Source organism: Pteronotus mesoamericanus, unplaced genomic scaffold (genome assembly GCF_021234165.1).
Source record: "Pteronotus mesoamericanus isolate MK-2021 breed Mesoamerican mustached bat unplaced genomic scaffold, CSHL_Meso_final scaffold_232, whole genome shotgun sequence".
In the NCBI taxonomy this organism is placed as follows: domain Eukaryota; kingdom Metazoa; phylum Chordata; class Mammalia; order Chiroptera; family Mormoopidae; genus Pteronotus; species Pteronotus mesoamericanus.
Genome location: NW_026555311.1, coordinates 14,970,947 through 14,995,662, shown reverse-complemented (window position 1 = coordinate 14,995,662; position 24,716 = coordinate 14,970,947). Strand labels below are relative to the sequence as shown.

General features: G+C 34.2%; 1 protein-coding gene across 5 annotated transcripts in view; it reads left to right on the top strand.

Moving 5' to 3' along the window:
- Window positions 1-24,716, top strand: part of RAP1GDS1 (Rap1 GTPase-GDP dissociation stimulator 1) — a 142,492-nt gene that overhangs the window by 94,513 nt on the left and 23,263 nt on the right. For 4 of the 5 annotated variants that reach the window (XM_054591710.1, XM_054591711.1, XM_054591707.1 and 1 more), the window contains 8 exons: window positions 5,047-5,172; window positions 11,002-11,145; window positions 11,596-11,727; window positions 12,824-12,958; window positions 13,944-14,069; window positions 15,443-15,582; window positions 19,873-19,999; window positions 23,521-23,649. In XM_054591710.1, coding sequence (XP_054447685.1) covers window positions 5,047-5,172; window positions 11,002-11,145; window positions 11,596-11,727; window positions 12,824-12,958; window positions 13,944-14,069; window positions 15,443-15,582; window positions 19,873-19,999; window positions 23,521-23,649 — 1,059 coding nt within the window. The remainder of the gene's footprint in view (window positions 1-5,046; window positions 5,173-11,001; window positions 11,146-11,595; window positions 11,728-12,823; window positions 12,959-13,943; window positions 14,070-15,442; window positions 15,583-19,872; window positions 20,000-23,520; window positions 23,650-24,716) is intronic. The other variant, XM_054591709.1, reaches the window with a different exon arrangement.

Below are 24,716 nucleotides of genomic sequence, written 5' to 3'. Positions count from 1 at the left end.
GGACTTCATAATTTATTACGTTATCAGGTAAAAAGGAACCTAGCAGACTATGGTTCTTCCTCCTCATTTTACAAAAATCCCTAAAAATAATAGGAGACCTTTTTTAAAAATATTCATCAGAGGATGTGTTCATTGTTTTGAGAGAATGAGAGAGGGAGAGAAACAGATGTGAAAAAGAAACATTGATTGGTTGCCTCCCGTACATACCCTGACCGGGGAATCAAACCTGCAACCTATGTATGTGCCCTGACCGGGAATCAAACCCACCACCCTTTCCTATGTGGGATGATGCTCCAACCAACTGAGCCACCCAGGAAGGGTGTTAGGAGACTTTTTCATAAGAAGAGGTTTGTAAGAGTACTAGACAGATTTATGAGAAATCCTTGAAAATCCGAAAGCAAGCAAAAACAGACCAGTGCTGGAAACAGTCCAGTCATGACAGAGAACTAATGACCCCAGCTACCCCCATCTCTTTTCTCTGATTTTTCTCTGTATCATTTATAGTAAGTACCCTTCTCTTCTCCCATGATTCTTGACAGAAGAAATTAGAACTCCTGATCTGAATCTTCTGCACAACAACTATGTTCATAAGTTGTTTATTATGGGAACAGTGAAACCAAATGCTGTTTTGTCATAGCTAAACATAATAGCTACAACAAAAAATAAATCTATTAATTAGACTCATTTTATAAATAAACAGAAACACCAGTCCTGACTGGTGTGGCTCAGGGGATTGAGTGCCGGCTTGTGAACCAAAGGGTCACTGGTTTGATTTCCATTCTAGGGTACGTGCCTGGATTGCCAGCCAGGTCCCCAGTAGGGGGTGTGCGAGAGGCAACCACACATTTATGTTTCTCTCCTCCTTTCTCCCTCACTTCCACTTTCTAAAAATAAATAAATAAATAAAATCTTTAAAATAAACAAACAGAAACCCCAGAACTCTAAACTTGGATTTTCTAACTGAAAGTTCATGTCACACTACACATTAAAATCTCAATTTCAGTACTTTACTTTTGCTTTGACATCAACTTTAGAGATTATCACAGTTGTTTTAAAAGTCATTCTTTTTCAGTGGGTCACCTATTTGTATTTATGAGTATTTCTTTTCCTCTGCTTTTCTTCTTTTTCCTACTCTCTTGTTATTTCCATCATTCATGTTAAGACTGAGGATGAAAGAACATTTATTTACTGTGTAGAAGTTATTATTTTCCATTAAAATGGAATATAGGAGTTTGTGTTCATCATAGTTTGTAGAAATAAAACCAATTATGTAATAATCTCTGAAAATGTCAAATCTTTGTAACAGAAACATAAACAAACATTTAATATGTGTTACCTCTATATAAAGATGTCAGGATTTGTTTGGAACATTGCATAGAGCACTTAAATTCAACCACATCTCCCTGATCAATTTTTAAAAAAGGATATGTACCCAATCCAGCCTAGTCCAGCCTAGTTTCATACTCCATTCCCAGATGTTACTGCCCTTTCCCTGTTTGGAGGAAAAAAAGGTAAAAGAGAAAAATTAGTTTTTTAAAGAGTTTATATCATCACAAATCTGTTATGCCCATGTAACATCCAGGTTATACATCAACACCAAAGTAGACCATGGTTTTAGAGTTTTAGAATTTTAGAATGTATGTTTTGAGTCTGTTATGCCTATGTAATAGCTATTTATACATCAGCACCAAAATAGTACATGTACATCCCCAAATACTTATCTTTTCACTGAGCTTTATTGCTCATGAGTTAACAAGTCACATACTATTATTTTTATTGACACTAATAAATATCAAGTTCATATCACATTCCTGGTAGTATGAGTATAGAATTCTATGATAATTTCATATAACTCAACTACGTAATTTTCTAGATTGGAAGGGTCTGTCAAATGTCTAGCCTAATGGGTGAAAATAGACCCAGTCCATGACATATCAGTGTGAAATTTTAGAATAATGGGAACAGATGTTGCACACAAAAGATTGTGAATCAATACCCATCAAATGTCTTAAACAACACTAGCAGCAGGAGAAAATGTAACAATGAAGATATTGCCATACATGAATATCTCAGAAAATTGATATACTTAATACCTTTCCTTTGGAAATGACTGGAAGATGTATTATGTCAGAACAAGGAATTTAAATTACGAAGGAAGACAGCACAAAAATCTGGAAATAAGATGTTCAACAGGAAAACAGAAATTCCTGGTAATATGGTGACATGAGAACCCCAAATGGTCTATTTTCAAAGAGCAACCAGTCCAGATTGGGACAGTCCAGAAGGCTGCTGGAGTCAGGGTTGGGGGAATTCTTATAGGAGATGAAATTGATTGAATACCCAAGGTAAATGAGCTTAATAAGTGATGATTAGATAACTGATAGGGATTTTGGAGTTTAATTAATGATGAGTGTGTAGAAAACTTGGCAAATGAAAAAATAGTAATTCCAGGGAAAATGGAATAGTATATTAATAGAATACTAATAATTAATATAACCAAAATTACACTATAATTACACTGAGAATGTAGAAGGGTACAATAGAAACAGGGAAAAAAGAAAGAGCTAATGCTTCATCTTTTGTAGTAGAAAGTCCATCAAAAAGTGGCAATACAAATGTTATTTAAAGATGTAGGGGTAAATACCAGTGAATTAGCTAAAGAGCTTTATGTGCTTGCTTCTGAGGGAGGAGAAATAGGGAAGGAGGCCTGTATTCTGCTGGTAATACAAGTATTAGTACTAACTCACTCTTGAAACTCATGTATAATTTTGATAAAAATAAGTCCTTTGAAAATGAGGCTTCTGGCTGAAGGTCTATTAAGGATCCATGGCATTTAATTAAAATATAATGTCCAAATCATACTTCATGTTGCCTTTTCTCTGTATCCACCTGTAAGATAAGTACAAATTTTGTTCTTTTATGCCTGTATTAATCATAGTGTACTGTTTCCTTGTGTTGGCAAATGGCCTGCATTACTTAGCAGATTTCTGTTTCTTCTTTCTCCTTTAAAGTTGAATTTGCAACATTTCTTTTTCATTTTGATAGAACAGAACTCTTCTATTAATTCTTCATTCAGTTGCACATTCATTTAATCAATAAGTTTCTTTTGAACACCTGCCATGTACTGGACACTCTACTGTACACCGTGTTTCTTATAGTTAAAATAATGCACACTATCCCGGCTGTCAAGGAGCGTACATCTAGCTTAGTCAGTGAGATGAAATTTTTAAAATGAATTGACAAATAAGCATGTCCCTATAAATTGTGATAATTGCTAGTATGAGAAATTAATGAAGTGAGGTGAGGGACTAATTTAAATTAGAAACATAAACTCTAGTGGGAAAGAGCATTTTCAGACAGTCAAGATTATAAAATGTTTCTGTCCTGTACTCAGTAAATAGTAACTTTCTCAGGAAGCTGCTGGAGGATGCCTTCACCAAATCAAAACAAGTGAAGGTGAAAGGTCATATTTAATAGAATATCTAATACAGGAAGGAAAAGAAAGGATCTATCAAAATAATTAGTAAGAGAAATTCCAGGATGTCAGCTGTACCCCCAAAAAAGAGAGCAAGCAATCTAAATTAAATTCCTTCAGAATTCTTTGAGAGAACCATCTAGATAATTAATAGGATATCTGATGTAGCAAAAGAAATTGAGAACTGGAGAAAAATGGAAATAGATTCTAGTTGTACTTTGGAGGCAGATTGTGGTAGACTTTGGTAATCTGTTGGATGTAGGGTTGAATGAGAATAAGCAAGCAGTGACTACCAGGTTTCTACTCCTACATAGATGGATAAATAGTGTTCATTTACCAGTTAAGGAAGTCTGGAGGAAGAACAGAAAGCAAGGTAATATCAAAAGTCCATTTTAGACATTGAGTTTGAATGCAAGAGATATTTAAATGGAGATGTCAAATGGCCTGTTAAATAGCCTGGAGTCCAGAAGAATGCTAGAGATATGATTGTGTAAATGCTGTTTTGATACAGTGCTAGGAATTAGATTGCCTAGGGTGAAACCGAAAAGGTAAGAAAGCAGAGGATCAAGTCCCAAGGAACTGGAATTTGGAAAAGGAGAAACAAACAAAGGAAATTTCAGAGAGTAGATGTGGGCCAATACTAGTTTGAAGTGGGTTTAGGAATACATGTGAGTTAAGAAAATAGAGCGAATGTATAGAAACAGTGCTATCAAGAAAGTTGTTTCTGAAAGTGAACAGAGATTGGATTATATTTGAAGAAAAGTAGAATAGAGGGAAGGTGTTTGTTTTTTATATTGCTTTTTTTAAGTGAGAAATATTAATGCATATATAAATGCTGATAGGGAAGCTCTGGAGTAAGGAGGAGAGATTGGAGATACAAAAGAGGCAAGAAGGAATGAGACCCCAAGTACATGAGAAGAATTAGACTTTTAATAGTAGGCATGTCCAGATCAGTGCAAAAGCACACACTTTAATAATACAAAGATAAGCCCTGGCTGTTGTGGGCCAGTGGATTGAGTGCTGGCCTGCGAATCAAAGGGTTGCCAGTTCGATTCCCAGTCAGGGCATATGCCTGGGCTGTGGGCCAGATCCCCAGTAAGGGGCAAATGAGTGGCAACCACACACTGATGTTTCTCTCTCTCTTTCTCCCTCCTCTCCCCGCTGTCTAAAAACAAATAAATAAAATCTTTAAAAATAATAATAATGATACAAAGATAAGTCACCTTTAAATGTGTAAGATTCTGTCTATTCAGAGTAATTTTTCTTCTTTGACTAAAATCCTTAAAACTGAATTTATAACTTAGCAATTTTATTGTTGCTATGGTTACCTATATGTAATAGTAATGAAAATTTTTATAGCCTTGAATATAAATGAGTTAGAACATTTTCTTTAAAGGCTTGGACATTTTTCCTTTACAACGGCATTAAAAAATGGATTTCATTCTTCCTGTATTTGAAGTTTATATTCATCAGTAATTGTATAAAATGATCATGTATTGAAAAAAATAGGAAATAATTTCTGTGTTTGTTTACTTACCCTAAGTTTTTCTTTTTTTTTTTTTTTCTTGCAGAGTCCAGTAAAGAACAGTTTGCCAGTACAAACATTGCTGAAGAGTTGGTAAAACTCTTCAAAAAACAAATAGAACATGATAAGAGGGAAATGATTTTTGAAGTTCTTGCTCCATTAGCAGAAAATGGTAAGGAAATAAATGCACCTCTTGATTTTTTTTTTATCATGTAGGCCTTTTCCATTTTTCTAATATTACTTAATTGCCAGCTATTTAATTGTTTTATTAATGATATGTTTTATTTTGGATACCTCTAACTTCAGCTTCATTAGCTACTTCATAACTATGAGGGGAACCCAATAAAACCAGAATCTATTTACAAAAAAAAGTATTTATTCTTACATATTTAAACTTCACTCATCTTCAAGGCACTCTCCATTTGATGCAATACACCTATCAAGACTTTTTTTTCCCACTGCTCAAAACAGATTTTGTACTCATCAATTTTGGTGCCTTTTAGTACTTCTGCCAGTTTTTTTTGTTTGTTTGTTTGTTTAACCTCTTCCACAGCAGCAAAAATTCCCTTTGAGGACTTTTTTCATCTGGGGAAACAAAAAAGGTTGTTCAGGGTGATAATCAGATGAATAGGGAGGGTGGGGCACAGGGATCATGCTGTTTTTGGTCAAAAACTGCTGAACACTCAGAGCAGTGTGGGTAGGTGTGCTTATCATGAAATGAGCAAAGGCATTGAAAGAGTCTTCAAAAAAATATTCACTGGAGATGAATACAGCCTCTCACCACAATGCCAGCTGGTACACTGGTACAAATGGGTTCCTGTGCTACAAGGGACCCACCCTCCAGAAGATAATTCAGGGGTTTTTTTGTGGGGGGGGGTCCCCTGTCGTATATATACATTGGTCAAAGATACTGTCCAAGATCCTTTGACTGTAAAATGTTGGCAAAGATGGTTCTGTAGCTTGCACATTGTTATGCCAATCTGGAAAAAGGCAGCTGAGTGGCTGAACTCCAGTTATGTACCCTTTCAGAGCAAAGAGGATAAAAGTTGGAGTTCAAGCCTGTCAACAGTATGGACACTGGTAAACTACTCCCTTGTCTGGGGGAAAGAAAATTTTAAGGGACACACCCTGGGAATAAGAGTGAACCAGAGTAAATAAACCATCCCATATAAATAATTTTTCAAATACAGTGTCTAGCTCATAATCAGAGAGGACCAGACACACGAGGAGACAAGACATTGTAAGCATGAACCAGCACTAAGAACAGGCAACAGCAGCAAATCTTCTGATACTGGAATTATTAGACATTGACTCAAAACAGGTATGCGTATTATGTTCAAAGAGTTAAAAGCAAGCTTGAAAAATTTAGAAGGAAAATGAAAACTATATATAAAAAAATGACTTGGCAGATTTGAACAAAACAATTGGAAATTCCTATATTGAAAAATACAACCCACATTAGGAACCTAATGGATGAATTTAATGGCAGAGTAAATGTAGCTGAGCTAGAGAACCAGTGAACTAAAAGGTAGATTGAAGGGAAATGCAGAAAGAAAAGAATCAATATACATAAAGCAGAGTAAGAGGTATAGAGAATAAAATAAGCAGCTTTCATATACATTTTTTGGAGTCCCCAAAAGGGTGGGAGGAGGGTAGTTAATAGGATAGATTTAAAGAAATTTTGGTAGAGAATTTATCAGAAATTATGAAAGAAAACAGATTCAAGAAGCCAAGTGAATGTAAAATGAGAAAAAAAATTCCATCTAGATACATCATATTGAAATTGTAGAAAAACAATGACAAAAGTCTTAAAGTATTCAGAAGAAAAAATTGTTTATCTTAAAAGGGGCAACAGTTCAACTGACAGCTAACTTCTCAACCACAGTGAAAGCCAGATGACAGTGAAACACCATCTTTTATGCACTTAAAGAAAATAATGCCACTCTAGAATTCTAAACCTAGTGGAATACCCTTCAAAACTGAAGGCAAACTAAAGGTATTTTCAGATGACAAACTGAGAAAGTCCACCTATACTCTCACTATAAAGGAAATTATAATGGTGTTTGTCAGGAGGAAAATGCTTTCAGAAGGAAGGTTCTAGATGCCCGGGAGACTAAAGAGAGGAATACTAGTAAATTCACAGGTAAATTCCATGAGCATTGAATATATAAAATAACAAAATTTATGACGAGGTTTAAAATACATATGAAGTCTTTCCAGCAAAAGTGCAGTCGTTGTTAATATGAGAACAGTTTGAGCGACACTGGTGTAACCTGGCAGCCAAGGAGAGTGGACTGGAATGCACATGCATGAACCATGACGACTTCACTGTACTAGTCTGTGCGGACAGTAGATGCCACTGAGTGGGCATGTGTGCTGTGTGGCTGTTGCATTCAAAATGACTGAGCGAGTAGAGCAACAAATTTGCATCAAAAAAATTCATCAAAATTAGATTGCTAGCCAAAACAAAAACAAAAACAAAACACTGTATTACTATCTATGAGCAAAGGAAAGTTAGAAAATGCATACTTTGGAAACTTCAATGCTGTAATGATGTTATATCTTCCCATCTTGACCTATAGTCTCAATGAAGTTCTAACCAAAATCCCAAAAGACAAGGAATAGAAAAGATACTGTGAAAGACAGCAAGGTAGCAGAACTGTTTTACTGCATAACAATAATTAAACTTTTTTTGTCAGATAAAACTATAGTAATTAAAGGACAGTGTGGTATGTTGGTACAAGAATGGACAAGAAGACCAATAGGATAGCTCAGAAATAAATAGATACATCAATAGATGCATATTTTATTAGGGAGTAAAAAAGAAGTCGCTATAAAATAGTATGAGAAGGACAGTTTCAATAAACAGTACTGGGAATATGGAAAAAAATACAATTGGAGAGACATATATACCCCCTGCATATTATATTTAAAAGATTAATTTCAAGTACATTATTAATGTAAATGTTAAAGTTAAAACAAGAAAGTTTCTCTTAAAGGTAGGAGGATATCATCATAGCCTTGGAATACAGAAAGTTAACCTTAGGTCACAAAAAGCTCTTAACAATAAAGTAAAACGAGTGATCAATTTGATTATTTTAGCAGTAAAACCTTCCATTTCTCAAGAAACCATTAAGAGTAAAAAGGAGCACAGTGGGTGAGAGAAATATTTACAATACATATAACCAAGAGAAGGCTTATATGTACAATATGTAAAAACTTCCACGAATCATTAGGAAAAATGTGTAAAAGATTTGACAAGATAAAATCCAAATGGCCAATAGACACATAAAAAATATGCTCAAGTCATTAGTAATCAGGGAATGCAAAATAAAATACTATATACTCATTAGGAGGTCTGACAATAGCAAGTGTTGATGAAGGGGTGTGGCAGTGGAAATTTGTGTCAGTTGCAGGCGGGGTGTAAACTGGTTCACTTTGGAAAACAGAATCTACTGAGTTGGAGGTATGCATTCCCTATGGTCTAGCAATTCCACACTTAGGAATATATCCAGAAATATATACACCAGGAACCATTACAGGAATGTTCATAGCACCATTATTTATAAATTATGAAAAATTGTTACAAGTCATATCTATTAAGAGTAGAATAAATAAATCATAGTAATTTATATAATGTGAAAATACATAATTAAGAAGAGAAATGAAGATATTTAAAACCAGTAGTGTAGATGAATCTTATTAACTTACGAAAAGGAAAAAGTCAACACTGAAAAATATATATTGTAAGATTCCATTTATATAAAGTTGAAAACAAGGTAAAATTGTAGTTTTTAGAAGTGATTATTTGGTGAAACAATAAAGTATGGACATAATTACCATAAAAGACATAGAAGTGATTTGAAAGAGATGGAAGGAGGGATTTGTTAAAAGAAAAGGGAATGCACAGAGGGGTTCCCTGGGTTGTTGACAATGAATTTTTTTATTTAGGTGGTAGTTACATGATTATTTGCTTGTCAGTAATTAAGGGCATATTTTATGCAGTTTTCTGCATTTGTGGGATTTTTTACCATTTAGAAAAGATTTTTAAATACATACATATGTATATGTATATGTATGGATACATACATATATACACATACAGCTTGGGGATAAAGATAGTTGTCCTTGGGTGGAATGATGATGACAGGTATGTGCTGGGCTATCTGCTGTAGCAGAATGCCTTGCTAATCCTCCTAATTAAGGCTATTTAAATCTCCCATATATATGTAATTTCAGTCAAACCATGAGAGAAGAGATCTGTAAACTTTAATCTTGACACATTTTTAGTTTCCTAAATGCCTTAGAGCCTGTTCTTCAGGGAAAAATTTGTTTTTCATCTCATTTGGTAGTTTGGCTGAATGAAATTTTTATGATGACCTCCAGTCAATTTTTATGCCAAGTTACCTGTAACCAGCTTTGCAATGTTCCAAAATAACAATGTTTTTATTTCTTTCTTGTTTCTCCTCCACCACCTTCACTTCTCTTTTATAATTGTGTGGTAGATTGAATGATACCTTTGAAAACTTACTTCTGGACTGTCCTTGGTTTTGCTTATATGCAAAGGAAAGTGATTCCAACATTTCAGTTAGGGTTTTGTATAATTCAGGATTTCTTAGTATTTTTAAGACTTTTTATCATAGCTTTCAACTCTAGTCACAGCACGTTTCTAAACCCTAATATTCTGTAACCAAGGAAACGCCCTACTTTCAGCGTGGCACAGTGCAAATGTACCTTTTAAAAAAATATTCCAGGTTGAATATTCTGTATATTCTGAGATAACATTCTAAAGATCAGTGGCCCCTTGTGGTTTAAAAAAACAAACAAACACCTAAATTATTACACATTAAAATTACCAGAAAGAAAAAGGCTTAAGTATTAAAAAAAGGCTTTGTTTCTCCCAAATAACAACCCAAAACTACCATTGCTGTAGATGTGTGCATATACAGCTTAGAGAAACCAATAACTAAAATAAAATCCAACTGAAAAATAAAACAACTTTAAAAATTCTGTGTGGCAAATGTATTTCTAAGGTCAGTTGTCAACATTTATTTTAAATGGTATTAGGTATACCCAAAGCATTTAGGTAGGCCAGTTTAGGTTAAAAAACAAAAGCAAATGAGTTATATATAACATCTACTCTAATGGAAGAGACAGATATGGATACAGATATAAAATCTTCAATGATGTAAGTTCTATAATGAAATAATATTTAAGTTATTAGCATAGTACAAACAAAACTGATACAAAATGAGAGTAAAATTTGCTATGAAGATAATTTTTCAAAATGTAACTGGGACGTAAGTTCTCTCTCTAAAATTCCACATATTGTTGGTTTCCTACAAGAAAGCTTGAAAGTTATTTTTCTCTTTCACCTTTTATTATGGGAATTTTAAAACTAACTCAGGTATACAGAGAATATAGTATAATGATCCACTATATATCCATCATCCAAGAAAGTTTCAAATTAATGAAAACCTCAAGCTTTTTTAAAAAACATGACTTAAAATTCTGAAAATTATAGTTCTATTAACTGCCCTAGAAAGATAACATACAAATATGAATCCAAATATAGTTGTGATATAGTTTAAAATTTACTAATAGCTTTTTACTTTTAAATAACTTTGTATTCAGACTACATTAATGGACATATTTTAACTTTTTGTGACAGGTATCTGTGTTTTATTTTAAACAATGTGGGATATCCAGTAGTATTGGCTTTTAAACATGAGCATAACTGGAATAAGAGTGGAGTGGTATTACTTACCTTCAGAATTGAGAATCAGTTTGTTTAGGAGCTGCCAGACATTGTGAAATGTAACATAATTTGAAACAAAAATGAAATAAAATGTTTCTGTATTTTGGCTGTACTGTCAGACACTCTTTTGAAACTCAAATCTTCAAAGGTGTGTATTATCTCAATCATGCATTTTCTTGGTTTCTTTCTTCATAATTGGTTACCATCTCAAGTTTTGGTTATTTTGTTCACATTATTCTTTAGATGCTATTAAACTACAGCTGGTTGAAGCAGGCTTGGTAGAATGTCTACTAGAGATCGTTCAACAGAAAGTGGATAGTGACAAAGAGGATGATATTGCTGAGCTCAAAACTGCTTCAGATCTAATGGTTTTATTACTTCTTGGAGGTGAGTTGTAAAGTATACCAACCAAAGAACATGGATGTCATATTCTTAAAAATTTATTGTTTCTTTTGTAAACACTGTATCAGGCATTTTCTTGTTTTCCTATCTCATTCAATCCTGTTGATGTAGTGATTTTGAAATCTTAAACATGTGGGAAGGACTAGAGATAATAAACATGGAAAAGAGGAGTCTTCATTGCCATCCATATCTAAAGAGCTGTCATATAGAAGAGACAGCTATGGCACCCAAGGACTAAAAGCCAGATGGTTGTTTGGGACTTTAGACTAGAAAAATTCTCAAGTCTTGTCCAGCCTCTACTAAAAATTTATAACAAAAAGAGTCACTATTTTTCCCCTTATAAGTTACACAGTTTTTTGAGTTGGGTATTCACTTTGATATACAGATTTGTTCAGAATTATTCTCCTCTTATCTGTTTGTTTTATTTAACTCCAGATGAATCCATGCAAAAATTATTTGAAGGAGGAAAAGGTAATGTGTTTCAAAGGGTGCTGTCCTGGATTCCATCAAATAACCACCAGCTACAGCTCGCTGGAGCATTGGCAATTGCAAATTTTGCAAGAAATGGTAAGCATAGTGTTTTATTTTTAAAAGTCAGACGTTCTTTATTTTTCTTTGACATTACATGTACAAAATTATAAGTGGTATGTATATGTACTGCTACCATAATCTTTCAGAGATCTGAAATATTTATAGTGACTTTCCTAACAAATTACATATTTTATGCAATTCAGCTAAGGACTGGTAGTTTAAAGGTCACGAACAATAATCATGAAGTCCTTTGAATACTCTGCACTTCAAAGATGGAATACACTGTTTTAATAAACATCTGCTCTGGGAGAATATTCTCTCTTGCCTGGTGATTTTATTTTGGATTTAATAATCTGAGTTTTCATTGTAGAGTTTATTGTGCCTTAATGCATACTTTTATACCTACAAAACTTAAGTGGGGCTAATGCTCTGGTTTAGGGAAGAATATTTAATGTAGCTCAATATTTCAGAGGCATCAGACTACCATATTTATTTCTGAAGTATGGCACTCCTACTATTATTAGTCTAGAAACTCATGCTGTGTCTAGGAAATGTGGGTTGCTTTTGTCTTTAGTATGAATTGTTGTTATAATAGGGGACATTCCATTTTCACTCCATTCTTTAGGGGGACCATCACTAACTCCTTAATGATGGAATTAAGACTAGCAAAATACTGATAATTGTCGAAGCCAAATGTGGGGTACATATTGGTTCATTTTAATATTCTCTTTGTTTTATAAATGTTTCAAAAATACTATCATTGAAAAATAATTTAAGTATCAGCTATGATAAGAGAATGTAAAATACTGTCTCTGTAACATTGGCAGAACTCTCGCGTACTTCACTCTTGATGGACATTTTAAGCATATCGTTTCTACTTATTCATCTTCTGATATATTATCAATTTGAGGTAGAGAGTTTTCTTATTTTTAATATTTTATCTATTTTAAGAATCTTATAATCAGACTTCTTACTTGGTTAAAAAAAAAGCTATAAATCTGATGGGAGAGTTAGAATTCATTCTATTTTCTGTGGCTCCATTTTCACTAATGTAGATAATGGCATCGGAATTACAAAATATTTATTGATGTTTGCACAGAGGATGAAAAAATGCTGTCTTTGTCTTGTGCAGATGGAAATTGTATCCATATGGTAGACAATGGAATTGTAGAAAAACTTACGGATTTACTGGACAGACATGTAGAAGATGGAAATGTAACAGTACAGCATGCAGCACTAAGTGCCCTCAGAAACCTGGCCATTCCAGGTAAGACTGAAGAACGAAAGGCAAGTATGTAAGAAATAAAATAATATTGTTTTGGTAAGATATTTACTTTATGTGATTTGTAGACCTGTCCTGACTATGGAAAAAAAAAGTCTTCAAATTGTTAACATTTTTTACTGGTCAATGGAGATAATATGTTAAATTAGTTTTCTGTGACTATTTACAAGCATGATCTTTTCCTTTGTTCAGATCATTCAAATAATTCTATGAACTCCTAAGATTTTTATCATACTTTTATAGTTAAGCTTTTTAAAGCATCCTCAGTTTAGGTAAGATAATGGCATCAATTAACAGTCCCTCCTAAAGAATGACTTTTAAAGTTATTTCTTTTGCCCTTCAAGCAGACATACAGTTTTTTAAAACAGCTGAGGGGAGGGGGGTATAAAGGGACTAAATGGTAATGGGAAAAATAATACAATAAAGATTAAGTCTTTAAAAATAGGCCTAATGTGTCCTTTTTGGATTAAAAGCTTTTGAGCTGTGAAATTACATTATCATGGGAAATAATATAGGAGATGATTTAAACTATTCTTTTATTCTACTTTCTAAAAATAAATTTCTGGTAGGTGAAATAGCATAACTATATGAAGGTATAATCTATATGAAATTAGTTTGGTTCATATAGCAGATGATGTTTATTAACATCTATATTAACACAGTGGGGTCAAGAACAGAGGTAAAAAGAACATTAAGTAAAATTGAGGAAGTGTGTTTTTCATAAATAAGAAAGCAACATTGTCAGATATCCTTTATAAATTATTTAAGTATTTTGAGGTTAAGTTTGATTGTATATGTTACACTCCTATTAAACAAACAAGATACAAGGGGGTTTTTTTAATAGAAAGATATAAAACATAAGGCCTTAAAGATAACGAGACCCTCAATAAATTTGCATTGAATGGAATAATTATCATCAAGAATGCTAACAGCATTTTAACCATAGTCTCTTTTCTCTCTCTCTCTCTAGTTGTAAATAAAGCAAAGATGTTATCAGCTGGGGTCACAGAGGCAGTTTTGAAATTCCTTAAATCCGAAATGCCCCCAGTTCAGTTCAAACTTCTGGGGACGTTAAGAATGTTAATAGATGCACAAGGTAAAAGAAATGCTTTCTCGTGGTGCATATTTGGTATCATAGTCTCAATGTGCCTCTAGTTGAAAAAGGACTTGTTTTTAGCTTTCAGAATTATGTAATCATAAAGGTAAGTAACAAATAAAGTCAAACAGACTCTATTTGGGTTTTAGAACCCATTTATTATTTCCTATGCTTGTTATAATTGACTTTAAATGGAAACTGTATTGCACCTCTATTAGTATGTATAATCCTAGCTTCAGGTTGATTTATTGGCAGTTCGTAAGGGTTTTTGTTGTAGCATTCCATACCCATTTTTACCACTGTTTCAAAATCATCATGTTTCAATACAGTGACAATTTTTTTTAATTTGTTTTGCAAACAGAGAGATCATTTTTCTGTGTACAGAAACAGCAATTAAAACCACTCCTTGGAATGAATTATGTATATTTACTTCTGAATTCTAAAAACCTTTCTCTATATTAATTCCTTAGAGTCCTTCTAAAATCCCTTTGTTATAGTTTGACAGAGTACTTAGTAACAGACTGAGGCTGACGTGAAGGAATATGAAGTTGCTTATTTTTGTATTTTGTATGGAAGTCCACAACTTTATAGGAAAGGCTAAATAGTCCATTAGATATGAAGTACTGTGTTTGCAGTTCTTTTTTTTTTTCAAATATGCCAAAGAATTATTAACATAAGACTTCCAGACTACAAAAGAGTTATACAGAAAAGCTGGAAAAGAAGTCATCAGAATAAGCATGTAGATCATCAGTATTTGCAGTAGGATATACCAAAGCAAGTGTGAAAAGGCACATTCACACAAAATATGTCTAACTTGAAGACGTCAGAAACGCAGGCCAAAAATAAAGGTGCTGATTAAAATACAAAGATTTGCAATGTCGAAGAAGAGCTACTTTTCAGGGAGGGAGGGAGGTAGCTACAGAAGTCTTGCTAACATTTGAGTGTCACAAATGAAGACAACCTCTTGCTGCCCACAAAACCAGATGATCTTAATGGTTGCACGTGAAGATGCTTCAGTGCCAGAGAGATGAAATTTAGTGGGGGGACAAAAGCAGTCTAGTTGAAATTATATACAGCAAGGGCTTAGAGAGTTAAATGTAATAATACACAGAAAAATCAGGCAGTGTTGTTAGCAATATCTCCCTTCCGTACAAAGAATTATAACAAGAGTTATAAGAGACATTATCGCCTTCAGAGTTAAGTTAGGGTTTCTAAATAGGATTAAGGTCATGTTTGCAATTCTTGCTTTAATAAAATTGTGTTTTGTTTCTTAAGCATGTAATTTTCTTTTACACTGTTATGTCTTTACCAGTTATTTCAGTTGATTGCCTATCAGTGATTCATTCCTTGGTGGTTTACCTTCTTTCCTATAGCAGAAGCTGCTGAACAACTGGGAAAGAATGTTAAGTTAGTGGAGCGTTTGGTTGAATGGTGTGAAGCCAAAGATCATGCTGGTGTGATGGGGGAGTCAAACAGACTGCTCTCTGCCCTTATACGACACAGTAAATCAAAAGTAAGTTCCAGAGGAAACCATTCACTAAAAACATTTGAGTGGCCTTTTTGTATTTATATATAAATAAATTAATCAGATTCTGAAAAAAATAATTGAAGATTGAACTTTTTTGTTTCATGCTGTACCATAATAGTTAAGAGTAAGACTTTGGAATCAAACCAAAATAAGTTCAAATTTTATTTTCACTATTTACTTGGTCAAGTGTCTTCACATCTGAGTATCTTAATACATAAAAATTAAGATAATACCTACGTGAGAGTGCTGTGAGTATGATTCAATGAGATTTTGTGTGCAGAGTACGTAGTTGGTACCTAGGACGTGGTAAGCATTCAGTAAATGGAGGTTGCTGCTCTTGCTGTTACTATTATTTTTACCACCACTAACCACCACCATTACCAGTATCATTGTCAAACCTGTGTGCTGGGCACTAACCAAGCTACCTACTGATACTTAGAAACTAAATGATACCTGGGTAGTATTTGATGCACAAAACTCACAAAATTGGACAAAAATCCATTCTCATGGCAGTGTCCCACTTTTTAAAAAGTCTTTGGCACATGATTGATAACCTATGAATATTTGTTGAGTGAATGAGTACATGAACAAATAAATATTTTAAGGAACAAAATAATGAAACCCCAGGCCAGCAGTTCAGCCACTGATTTAGTGTCTAGATTATATACCTTTTGTTTTTTTATAACTTTTTTTCTAAGGTGAGCCTTTTGACCATTTTACTTGTGTACATCTGCACAGAGACCAACTGTGTCTGGGTGTCATGGGAGGGGTGATGTTTTAGAGGTTAACCTGGAATGTCTTAGGAGGGGAAGGGGAAGATTCACTGATGAATTCAGTACACAAACTTCTGCATAGACTACAGATATAAAGAACAAGGTCCTGGATTTGAATCTTGGCTTCTTAACCACTTAATCACTGACTTTGGACAAATTTCATAACTTAATCTGAGCTTCAGTTTCCTCATCTATAAATCAAAGATAATATCTAGCTAATGAGATTTTCTGTGAAGATAAAAATGGGCTACTATCTATAAGCCACCCAGTACAATGTCGAATGTATAGTTTTTGCTCCGTAAAGCTTTCACTATTCTCTTTTGTCATGGGACACAAGTACAACGCTTCATTTATTTTTCATCCCCCACTCTATCAAGCAAAGCAACTCCATACAGTAGCTTTTTAATAACTATTGAAGTGGGAGGAGAGAGGGCAGGCATTTTTTTTAGTATATTTTATTGATTATGCTGTTAGAGTTGTCCCAGTTTTTCCCCCTTTACCCCTCCACCACCCAGTATCGCCCTTTCCTCTAGCGTTCCCCACCTTAGTTCATGTCCATGGGTCATGCATATAAGCTCTTTGGCTTCTCCATTTCCAAGACTCTTCTTAACATTCCCCTATCTATTTTGTACCTATCAATTATGCTTCTTAATCCATGCACCTTTTCACCCAATCTCCCCCTCCCACCACCCCCCAGCTGATAATCCTCCATGTGATCTCCATTTCTATTATTCTTTTCCTGTTCTGGTTGTTTGCTTAGTTTGTTTTTGTCTTTTTAGATTCAGTTTTTGATTGCTGTGAGTTTGTTTTCATTTTAATGTTCATAGTTTTGATCATCTTTTTCTTAAATAATTCCCTTTAACATTTTACATAATAAGGCTTGGTGATTCCTTTGGCTTTACATTGTCTGGGAAGCACTTTATCTGCCCTTCCATTCTAAATAATAGCTGTGCTCACTAGAGTAATCTTGGCTGTAGGTCCTTGCTTTTCATGACTTTGAATATTTCTTGCCAATCCCTCCTAGCCTTCAAAGTTTCTTTTAAGAAATCAGCTGAGAGTCTCGGGGGAACTCCTTTGTAGGTACCTCTCTGCTTTTCTCTTGCTGCTTTTAAGATTCTCTCTTTGTCTTTAACCTTTGGCATTTTAATTATGATGTGTCTTGGTTGGTGTGGTCCTGTTTGGGTCCAACTTGTTTTGGACTCTCTGTGCTTTCTGGACTAGTATGTCTATTTCCTTCACCAAATTATGGTAGTTTTCTTTCATTATTTTTTCAGATAAGTTTTCAATTTATTATTCTTCCTTTTCTCCTTCTGGCACCCCTATGATTTGGATGTTGGTACACTTAAAGTTGTCCCATATGTTCCGAAGCCTCTCTTCGTTTTTTTGAATTCTTATTTCTTCTTTCTGCTCGGGTTGAATGTTTATTTCTTCCTGTTGTTCCCAATCGTTGATTTGAATTCTGGCTTCCTTCTCTTCATTGTTGGTTCCCTGTATATTTTTCTTTATTTCATTTAGTGTATCCTTCATTTCTGCATTTGTTTTGTGAATGCACTCATTGAGTTCTCTAAGCATCCTCATAACCAGTGTTTTGAACTCTGCAGCTGATGAGTTGGCTACCTCCATTTCATTTAGTTCTTTTTCTGGGGTTTTGTATTGTTCTTTCATTTGGGCCATATTTCTTTGCCTCCTCATTTGGCAGCTGCCCTGTGTTTGTCCCTGTGTATTAGGTAGAGCTGCTTTGACTCCCTGTCTTAGTAGTGTAGTCTATGTAGAAAAGTCACCTGTAAATTTTGTGAGGTAGAGCCTTAATTTCAAGGTGGGGCAACGGAGAGGGCAGGCATTTTAAAAGGAAATACTTAGATATCTGTTGCAGAAATGTGAGACAGAAAAGAAGCTATACTTGGACTTAAGAGGAGGCTATTTGTTTCTAATACACAAATTTCCTTCATTCATTCCCTATCCTTCTGCTGCATTGGACTTTTCAGGATAAATCACAAAATAGAGAATGAAATGACAATCCAGAAGCCTTTCCAGTGTGACTGCATATGTATCTGTTAATCTCTGTAGTCTTTACTCAATAAGGTACTTTGTGATTTTTATTAAAATCTTTACTAATTTTAAGATTCCTGTATCAGTTTCAAATAAGCTGCCACTGAGTAAGCAATATATTGGGAAGCTTTCTTTTAATTAGAAAAGGCTTTAAAAGATAGCCTCTCACTTTCTAAAAAATGTTAGTATGGAAAGACTTATTAGTGCAAGAACATAGCTACCATAAAAACTCAGTACTTGGACCCCATTGATTTAATTAAAATTTTTAAAAAGATTTTATTTATTTACTTAGAGGAGAAGGGGGAGCTAAAGGGAGAGAAACATCAATCTACTGCCTGACCGGGGACCAAACCCACAACCTAGGCACATGCTCTGACCAGGAAATCAAACAGGCGACTTTCCGCTTTGTGTGATGACATCCAACCACACCAGTGAGGGCTGGACTCCATTGATTTAGAATGTTTGATTAAAAATTTAGTCTCAAAACAAACATACCATTTATAAATACTTTTCTTAAAAATTTACATAGGTAGAAGCATAATGGAATCCCTCACTCTAGCAAATTAACTTTTAAAATATTTCTTATTTTTATACCACTGAAGTTAATTCAGGCTACTTAAAATATCTAGCTTACTTCAAATTACTAAAAATAGTGAAAAGTAGCAAAGAAAATTACTTTAAAAATATTCTATAATTGAAACTTTCCACTAAATTATATTTAATCCAAGATTTTTTAGACAAGAAACCCCGGAGATGGAAACAAAAATGGCTGTTAGGAATAAACATGACCATTTTTTCATCCAACCTTTGTTATATAGTCCTACATGTGCTTTTCATGTAATAGCTATAATTATCACAGAAACCTATGAGATAGACACCTACATTATCTCAACATTATCGATAAAGTCACTGAGGTGCAAAGTTGTTCAGTAATTTGCTCAAAGTCAGTGTTGGTGGTAGGATTTATTCAGTCCCTTTGTATGTAATCCAGTTTTGTCAGTTTCAACAAAGGATAAAAGTTGCGCACGTGTGCGCGCACACACACGCACACAAATACTTTACCTGGAGCCTCTGGAGAGCAGTACCTGATGCTGTAATAAAATTTTGGAGAAAAATCGTTGTTGTTACTACAAGTTTTATACTCTTTTGTTGATCCCATGGTGAATTAACATTTGGGTCAGTGTCACTTGTGTTTCTTTGATTTTGTAGCTTCTGGGACTCTATTTCTTAATATGAATTGCAGTGGTCTTTTTCACTTAGGTAATTTAAAGTTGTCATCTTTTGATGAATTTATTTAAAGCTAAAAGCTCTTTCTGTGAAGAAGAAAAATTATTAAATGTAATGATTCATACAGGACACTGTCGGAAAACTACTCAACAATGAACTGATTATAATGCAGTTTCTTTGTGTTTAAAATTAAAGTTTATAATTCTGAGATATTTATGTATTGTAGGATGTAATTAAGACCATTGTACAGAGTGGTGGCATCAAGCACCTAGTTACCATGGCAACTAGTGAACATGTAATAATGCAGAATGAAGCCCTTGTTGCTTTGGCACTAATAGCAGCTTTAGAATTGGGTAAGTACCCTAGTGACAAACTTCTTTTCTCCTATTTTTATATTGAATAAAAGGAAGCACAAGTGTAGCATAGAAGTCAGATAGAAATATGGCTAGAATCATTTACCAGTGTCTGTGTACCTGTATCTGAGTATATGGAAAATAATAGTCTACAGATTGTTACCAGCATTGTCCCTTTTGGTTGTGCTTTTTGGTAACATTTTTTGGGCAATACTTTAAGGTTAGTTTGACTCTTAAATGTTACCTCCAGTTATAAACACTTATGGAATACAGAAAAGGTTTTCAGCTAGCCTCTTAGAGAAATGAAACAATTTTTAGAAGGCACCTGCAAGTTTAGATTTTGCTACTTTTCCGGTGACCCAGACCTTTTCTTCCATCTCTGCTACTAAATTCCCTCTTGCTAATCTATCACCATGGTTTCTGTTGCTTTATAGCATTGCCTTCATTTTAAATTCTCACCTTCTGTGTCACCCTTCTGTGTGTTATTCATTCACAATTCTCAAAAAAAAAACAGTTTAAATAATTCATTTAGTGTCTGTCTTGCAGCATACAGCATCCCCATTCTTCATGAGAAGCTAGTTCATAGACATCTAGCTTATGGGTAGCAACCTTTGTCTTAAGAACCAATCTCTGGTAGTTTCGGGGGACAGTTACTGTCACATGGCCTGTGGTTAAGGCCTGAGGCTGCCTTACACAAAGGAGGACTATACTTAGTGTCCTGTCTAGTTAAAAGTATTTTGTGGAAATACTGTGAACTGATCACCTCTTAATTTTCACTGATGATTTATGCCCATAATTTGCACACTGGGGAAGGTGGACCAACCAGCCCTATCCCAGGAAGGAGAAGACAAAAGATAAACATGGTCGATATATCTTCTTTCAGTGTCAGATTTACTCATATTTGGGGTATGAGAAATTTGGATTTTTGTTCTCTTATAAGGTTGTGAATTTTAAAATAAAATAATGTTTTTAAATCATAAGTGTAAGTAGGATATAAGATTTTTTTAATTTTAAAGGTAGAAGACTTCAAGACAATGCATGGTTACTCTCAGTGACTTTGGTCTATAGCTAGAGAGGCTGTGGAGGTCAGTTTGAGTTCTGGCCGGGCCTGTGATTTCCCACATGGTTGAGCAGATTATATGAGTCAGTCTACAAGTCCATACACCTTTAAAGATGGAAGCTATGATGGAGGAGTGGGAGTTGGTGAGGACATCATCTGCCAAACTGGGTTCATAGCCTAATTTTAAATGGCTTAAAATAATGGAGTATTTTCAGAATATCCTTGATCTCGCAGCCTGGGATGAGTCTGGTTTTGTGCCGGTACTTCCAACAAGCTATAATTTTATCAGCTTCCTGATAGCTGAGCATTTGCCTGAATCTGGTCACCTTTCCAGAGAACTATATGAAATGACAATACATAACTTTTTTTAAAATTGTTATCTAGTGTTTTATAGGCTCCTTGAGCTTAAGATAGCAAAATAAGCCTATATTATGTATATACACTTTGAAAACCATGTCTTCCAGTCTTACTTCCTTACAGGCTATTTGATATTAAGGAGTAATCATTAGAATTTTTGTTAGCATGACTAGCATTAAAGCAACATTTTTAAGAGTTATCTTTTTTTATAGATGATTGTAGATTTAAATGCAGTTGTAAAAAATACAAGAGAAAACCCTTGTATAATTTGCCCAGTTTCTCCCAATAGTAACATTTCACAAAACTATAAATAGTATAAATTCCAACAATTAATATAATTTACCTATCTTATTTATAGATTTTCCCAGTTTTACTTATACTCATTTGTATATATGTTAGGTTTTAGACACTCTTTTTTTACATGTGTAGGTTTGTACCACCTCTCAAGATACTGAATACTTATATTACCACAAGGATCCCTCCATTTATTACTGCACTCACTTACCTTCTACCCCTACCTCCCACACTTTTCCTAAACCCTGGAAACCACTAATCTGCCCTTCATTTCTACATTTTTTTAAATGTTATATAAATAGAATCATACAGTGTGTGACCTTTTGGAATTGGCTACTTTAGCTCAGCATAATTTCTTAAAGAGTCATCAGATTTGTCTTGTGTCTCAGTAGTTTTTTATTGCTAAATAGTAGTCCATGGTATGTACATACCACAATTTGTTTAACCATTTACTTGTTAAAGGACATTTGGGCTAATTCTAGTTTGAGACTTTTAAAAATAAAGCTGCTATATACATTCATGTATAGGTTTTTATGTGAACATAAATTTTCATGTGGCTGGATAAATGCCTAGGAGTACAACCACAGAGTTATGTGGTAACTGCGGTTTAATTATTGAAGAAACTGTCAAACTGTCTTTCAGAGTGGCTATACCACTTTACATTCCCACTACTTCTGTATAAGTGATTGGTTTTTTTCTGCATCTTCACCAACATTTGCTGTTGTCACTTTTTTATTTTAGCCATTTTGATACCTACAAGAGAGATATCATTGTGGTTTTAGTTTACATTTTTTAAATTGTAGTGATGTTAAACATCTTTCCATGTGCTTCTTTTCCATTTTATATATTCTTTGGTAAAATGCCTGTTTGTCTTTTGGTCACCTAAAAAAATGTTTTAACTATTGAGTTTTGAGAGTTCTTTGTATATTCTAAAAATTTTATAGTTTTACATTTTACATTTAAGTTTGTGATTCACTTTGAGTTAGTATGCACATAAGGTCTGTGGTTTGGGTCAAGGTTCCTTTTTTGCCTGTAGCTAATTGCCAGCAACATTTGCTGGAGAGGTTGTCTTTCCTCCATTGAATAGATTTTGAACCGTTGTCAAAAATAAGTTGAGCATATTTGTGTGGATCCATTTCTGGAGTTCTGTAATCAGTTCCTATGATCTATGTATCTCTCAACCAATACCATACTGTCTTGATAACTGTGCTTACTATATAATCGCTTTAATATCCTACTATTTTATTCTTTTTAATCAGGATTGTTTGCCTCTTTTAGGGCCCATGGCTTTTCATGTAAATTTTAGTATAAGCTCATCTATTTTTTATAGAAAATCCTGCTGGGATTTTGATAGAAATTAACACTATCTCTTAAAGATGCATATTGAAATACATATGGAGGAAATCATGTGATTTATAGGATTTGCTCCACAGTAATGTGGGATGTGCGAGAGTAGGTAGGTGAAAATAGAGATAGATGAAACAAGATAGGCCAGGATAATATCATTATACCATCTTTTCTGGATTTGTATACTTGTATGTTTAACAAAGATTTTTAATTGCTTCTTATTAAAAGGAATGTTTTAATTCTAAATTTTAACTTAAACTCCTTAAATGTTTGCTGAAATTTATCTCCTTTATTTAAACAAGGTCTGAATTTAATATTATATGTCTAGGTCATGATTATTTATCAGTCCCTTTTGGAAGGTTTCATGTGGTCAGCTTCTAAGAAGGGAAACAGTGTTTGCCCAGATTGTACTGGGCTTATATACAATGGATATAAATGCTATTTTAATTATTTTATGTCCTAGGCACTGCTGAGAAAGATATAGAAAGTGCTAAACTTGTACAAATTTTACACAAACTGCTAGCAGATGAGAGAAGTGCTCCTGAAATCAAATATAATTCTATGGTCCTGATCTGTGCTCTCATGGGATCCGGTAAGTGTTACTTTATCATTTGATTTCCATCATCAATGTATGTTTGACATTATTAAGTATAGAACAATAGTAAGTGGTGACTTTGGGTTTTAAAAGCATTAGAAATTAATTTTTGGAGGTTATAGGATTACTATTTTTTTTTCCAATTAACTTTTTTAAAAAGATTTTTTATTTATTTATATTTAGAAAGGGGAAGTGAGGGAGAGAGAAAGGGAGAGAAACATCAATGTGTGGTTGCCTCTTACGTGACCCCCACTCAGGACCTGGCCTGCAACCCAGGCATGTGCCCTGACTGAGAATTGAACCTGTGACCCTGACTGGGAATTGAACCTGTGACCCTTTGGTTCATAGGCTGGCACTCAGTCCACTGAGCCACACCAGCCAGGGGTCAATTAACATTTTTGTTAAAGTCTACTTGGCATTCAATTCTATATTACTATTTTTTATTTAATCTTTATTGTATTTTTTCCATTACCATTTAGTCCCCTTATACCTTTCTCCCAACCTCCCCTCCAGTAATCACCACACTGTTGTCCTTGTACTTGAGTCATTTTTCCTTTTTGCTCAATCCCTACATCCACTAAGTATCCCCCACCCTTAGCTCTCATCCTGCTCTCTGAGTCTGTCTCCATTTTCCTTGTTAGTTCACTTTGTTCATTAGATTCCACATATGAGTGAAATCATATGTTATTTGCCTTTCTCTGACTGGCTTATTTCACTTTAGCATAATGTTCTTCAGGTCCATCCTTACTGTCACAAAGGGTAAAATTTCCTTTTTTATGACCGAGTAGTATTCCATTCTGTAAAAGTTCCGGAGTTGTTTTATCCATTCACCCATTGAAGGATACTTGGGCTACTTCCACATCTTGGTGATGGTAAATAACACTGCAATCAACATGGGATACTTACTTAATGTTCTTTCAAATTAGTGTTTTAGGTTCCTTTGGATATATTCCCAGAAGTGAGATCAAAAGGCAGATCCATTTTTAATTTTTTGAGGTATCTCCATACTGCTTTCCACAGTGACTACACCATTCTGCATTCCGCCAACAGTGCAAAAACATTCC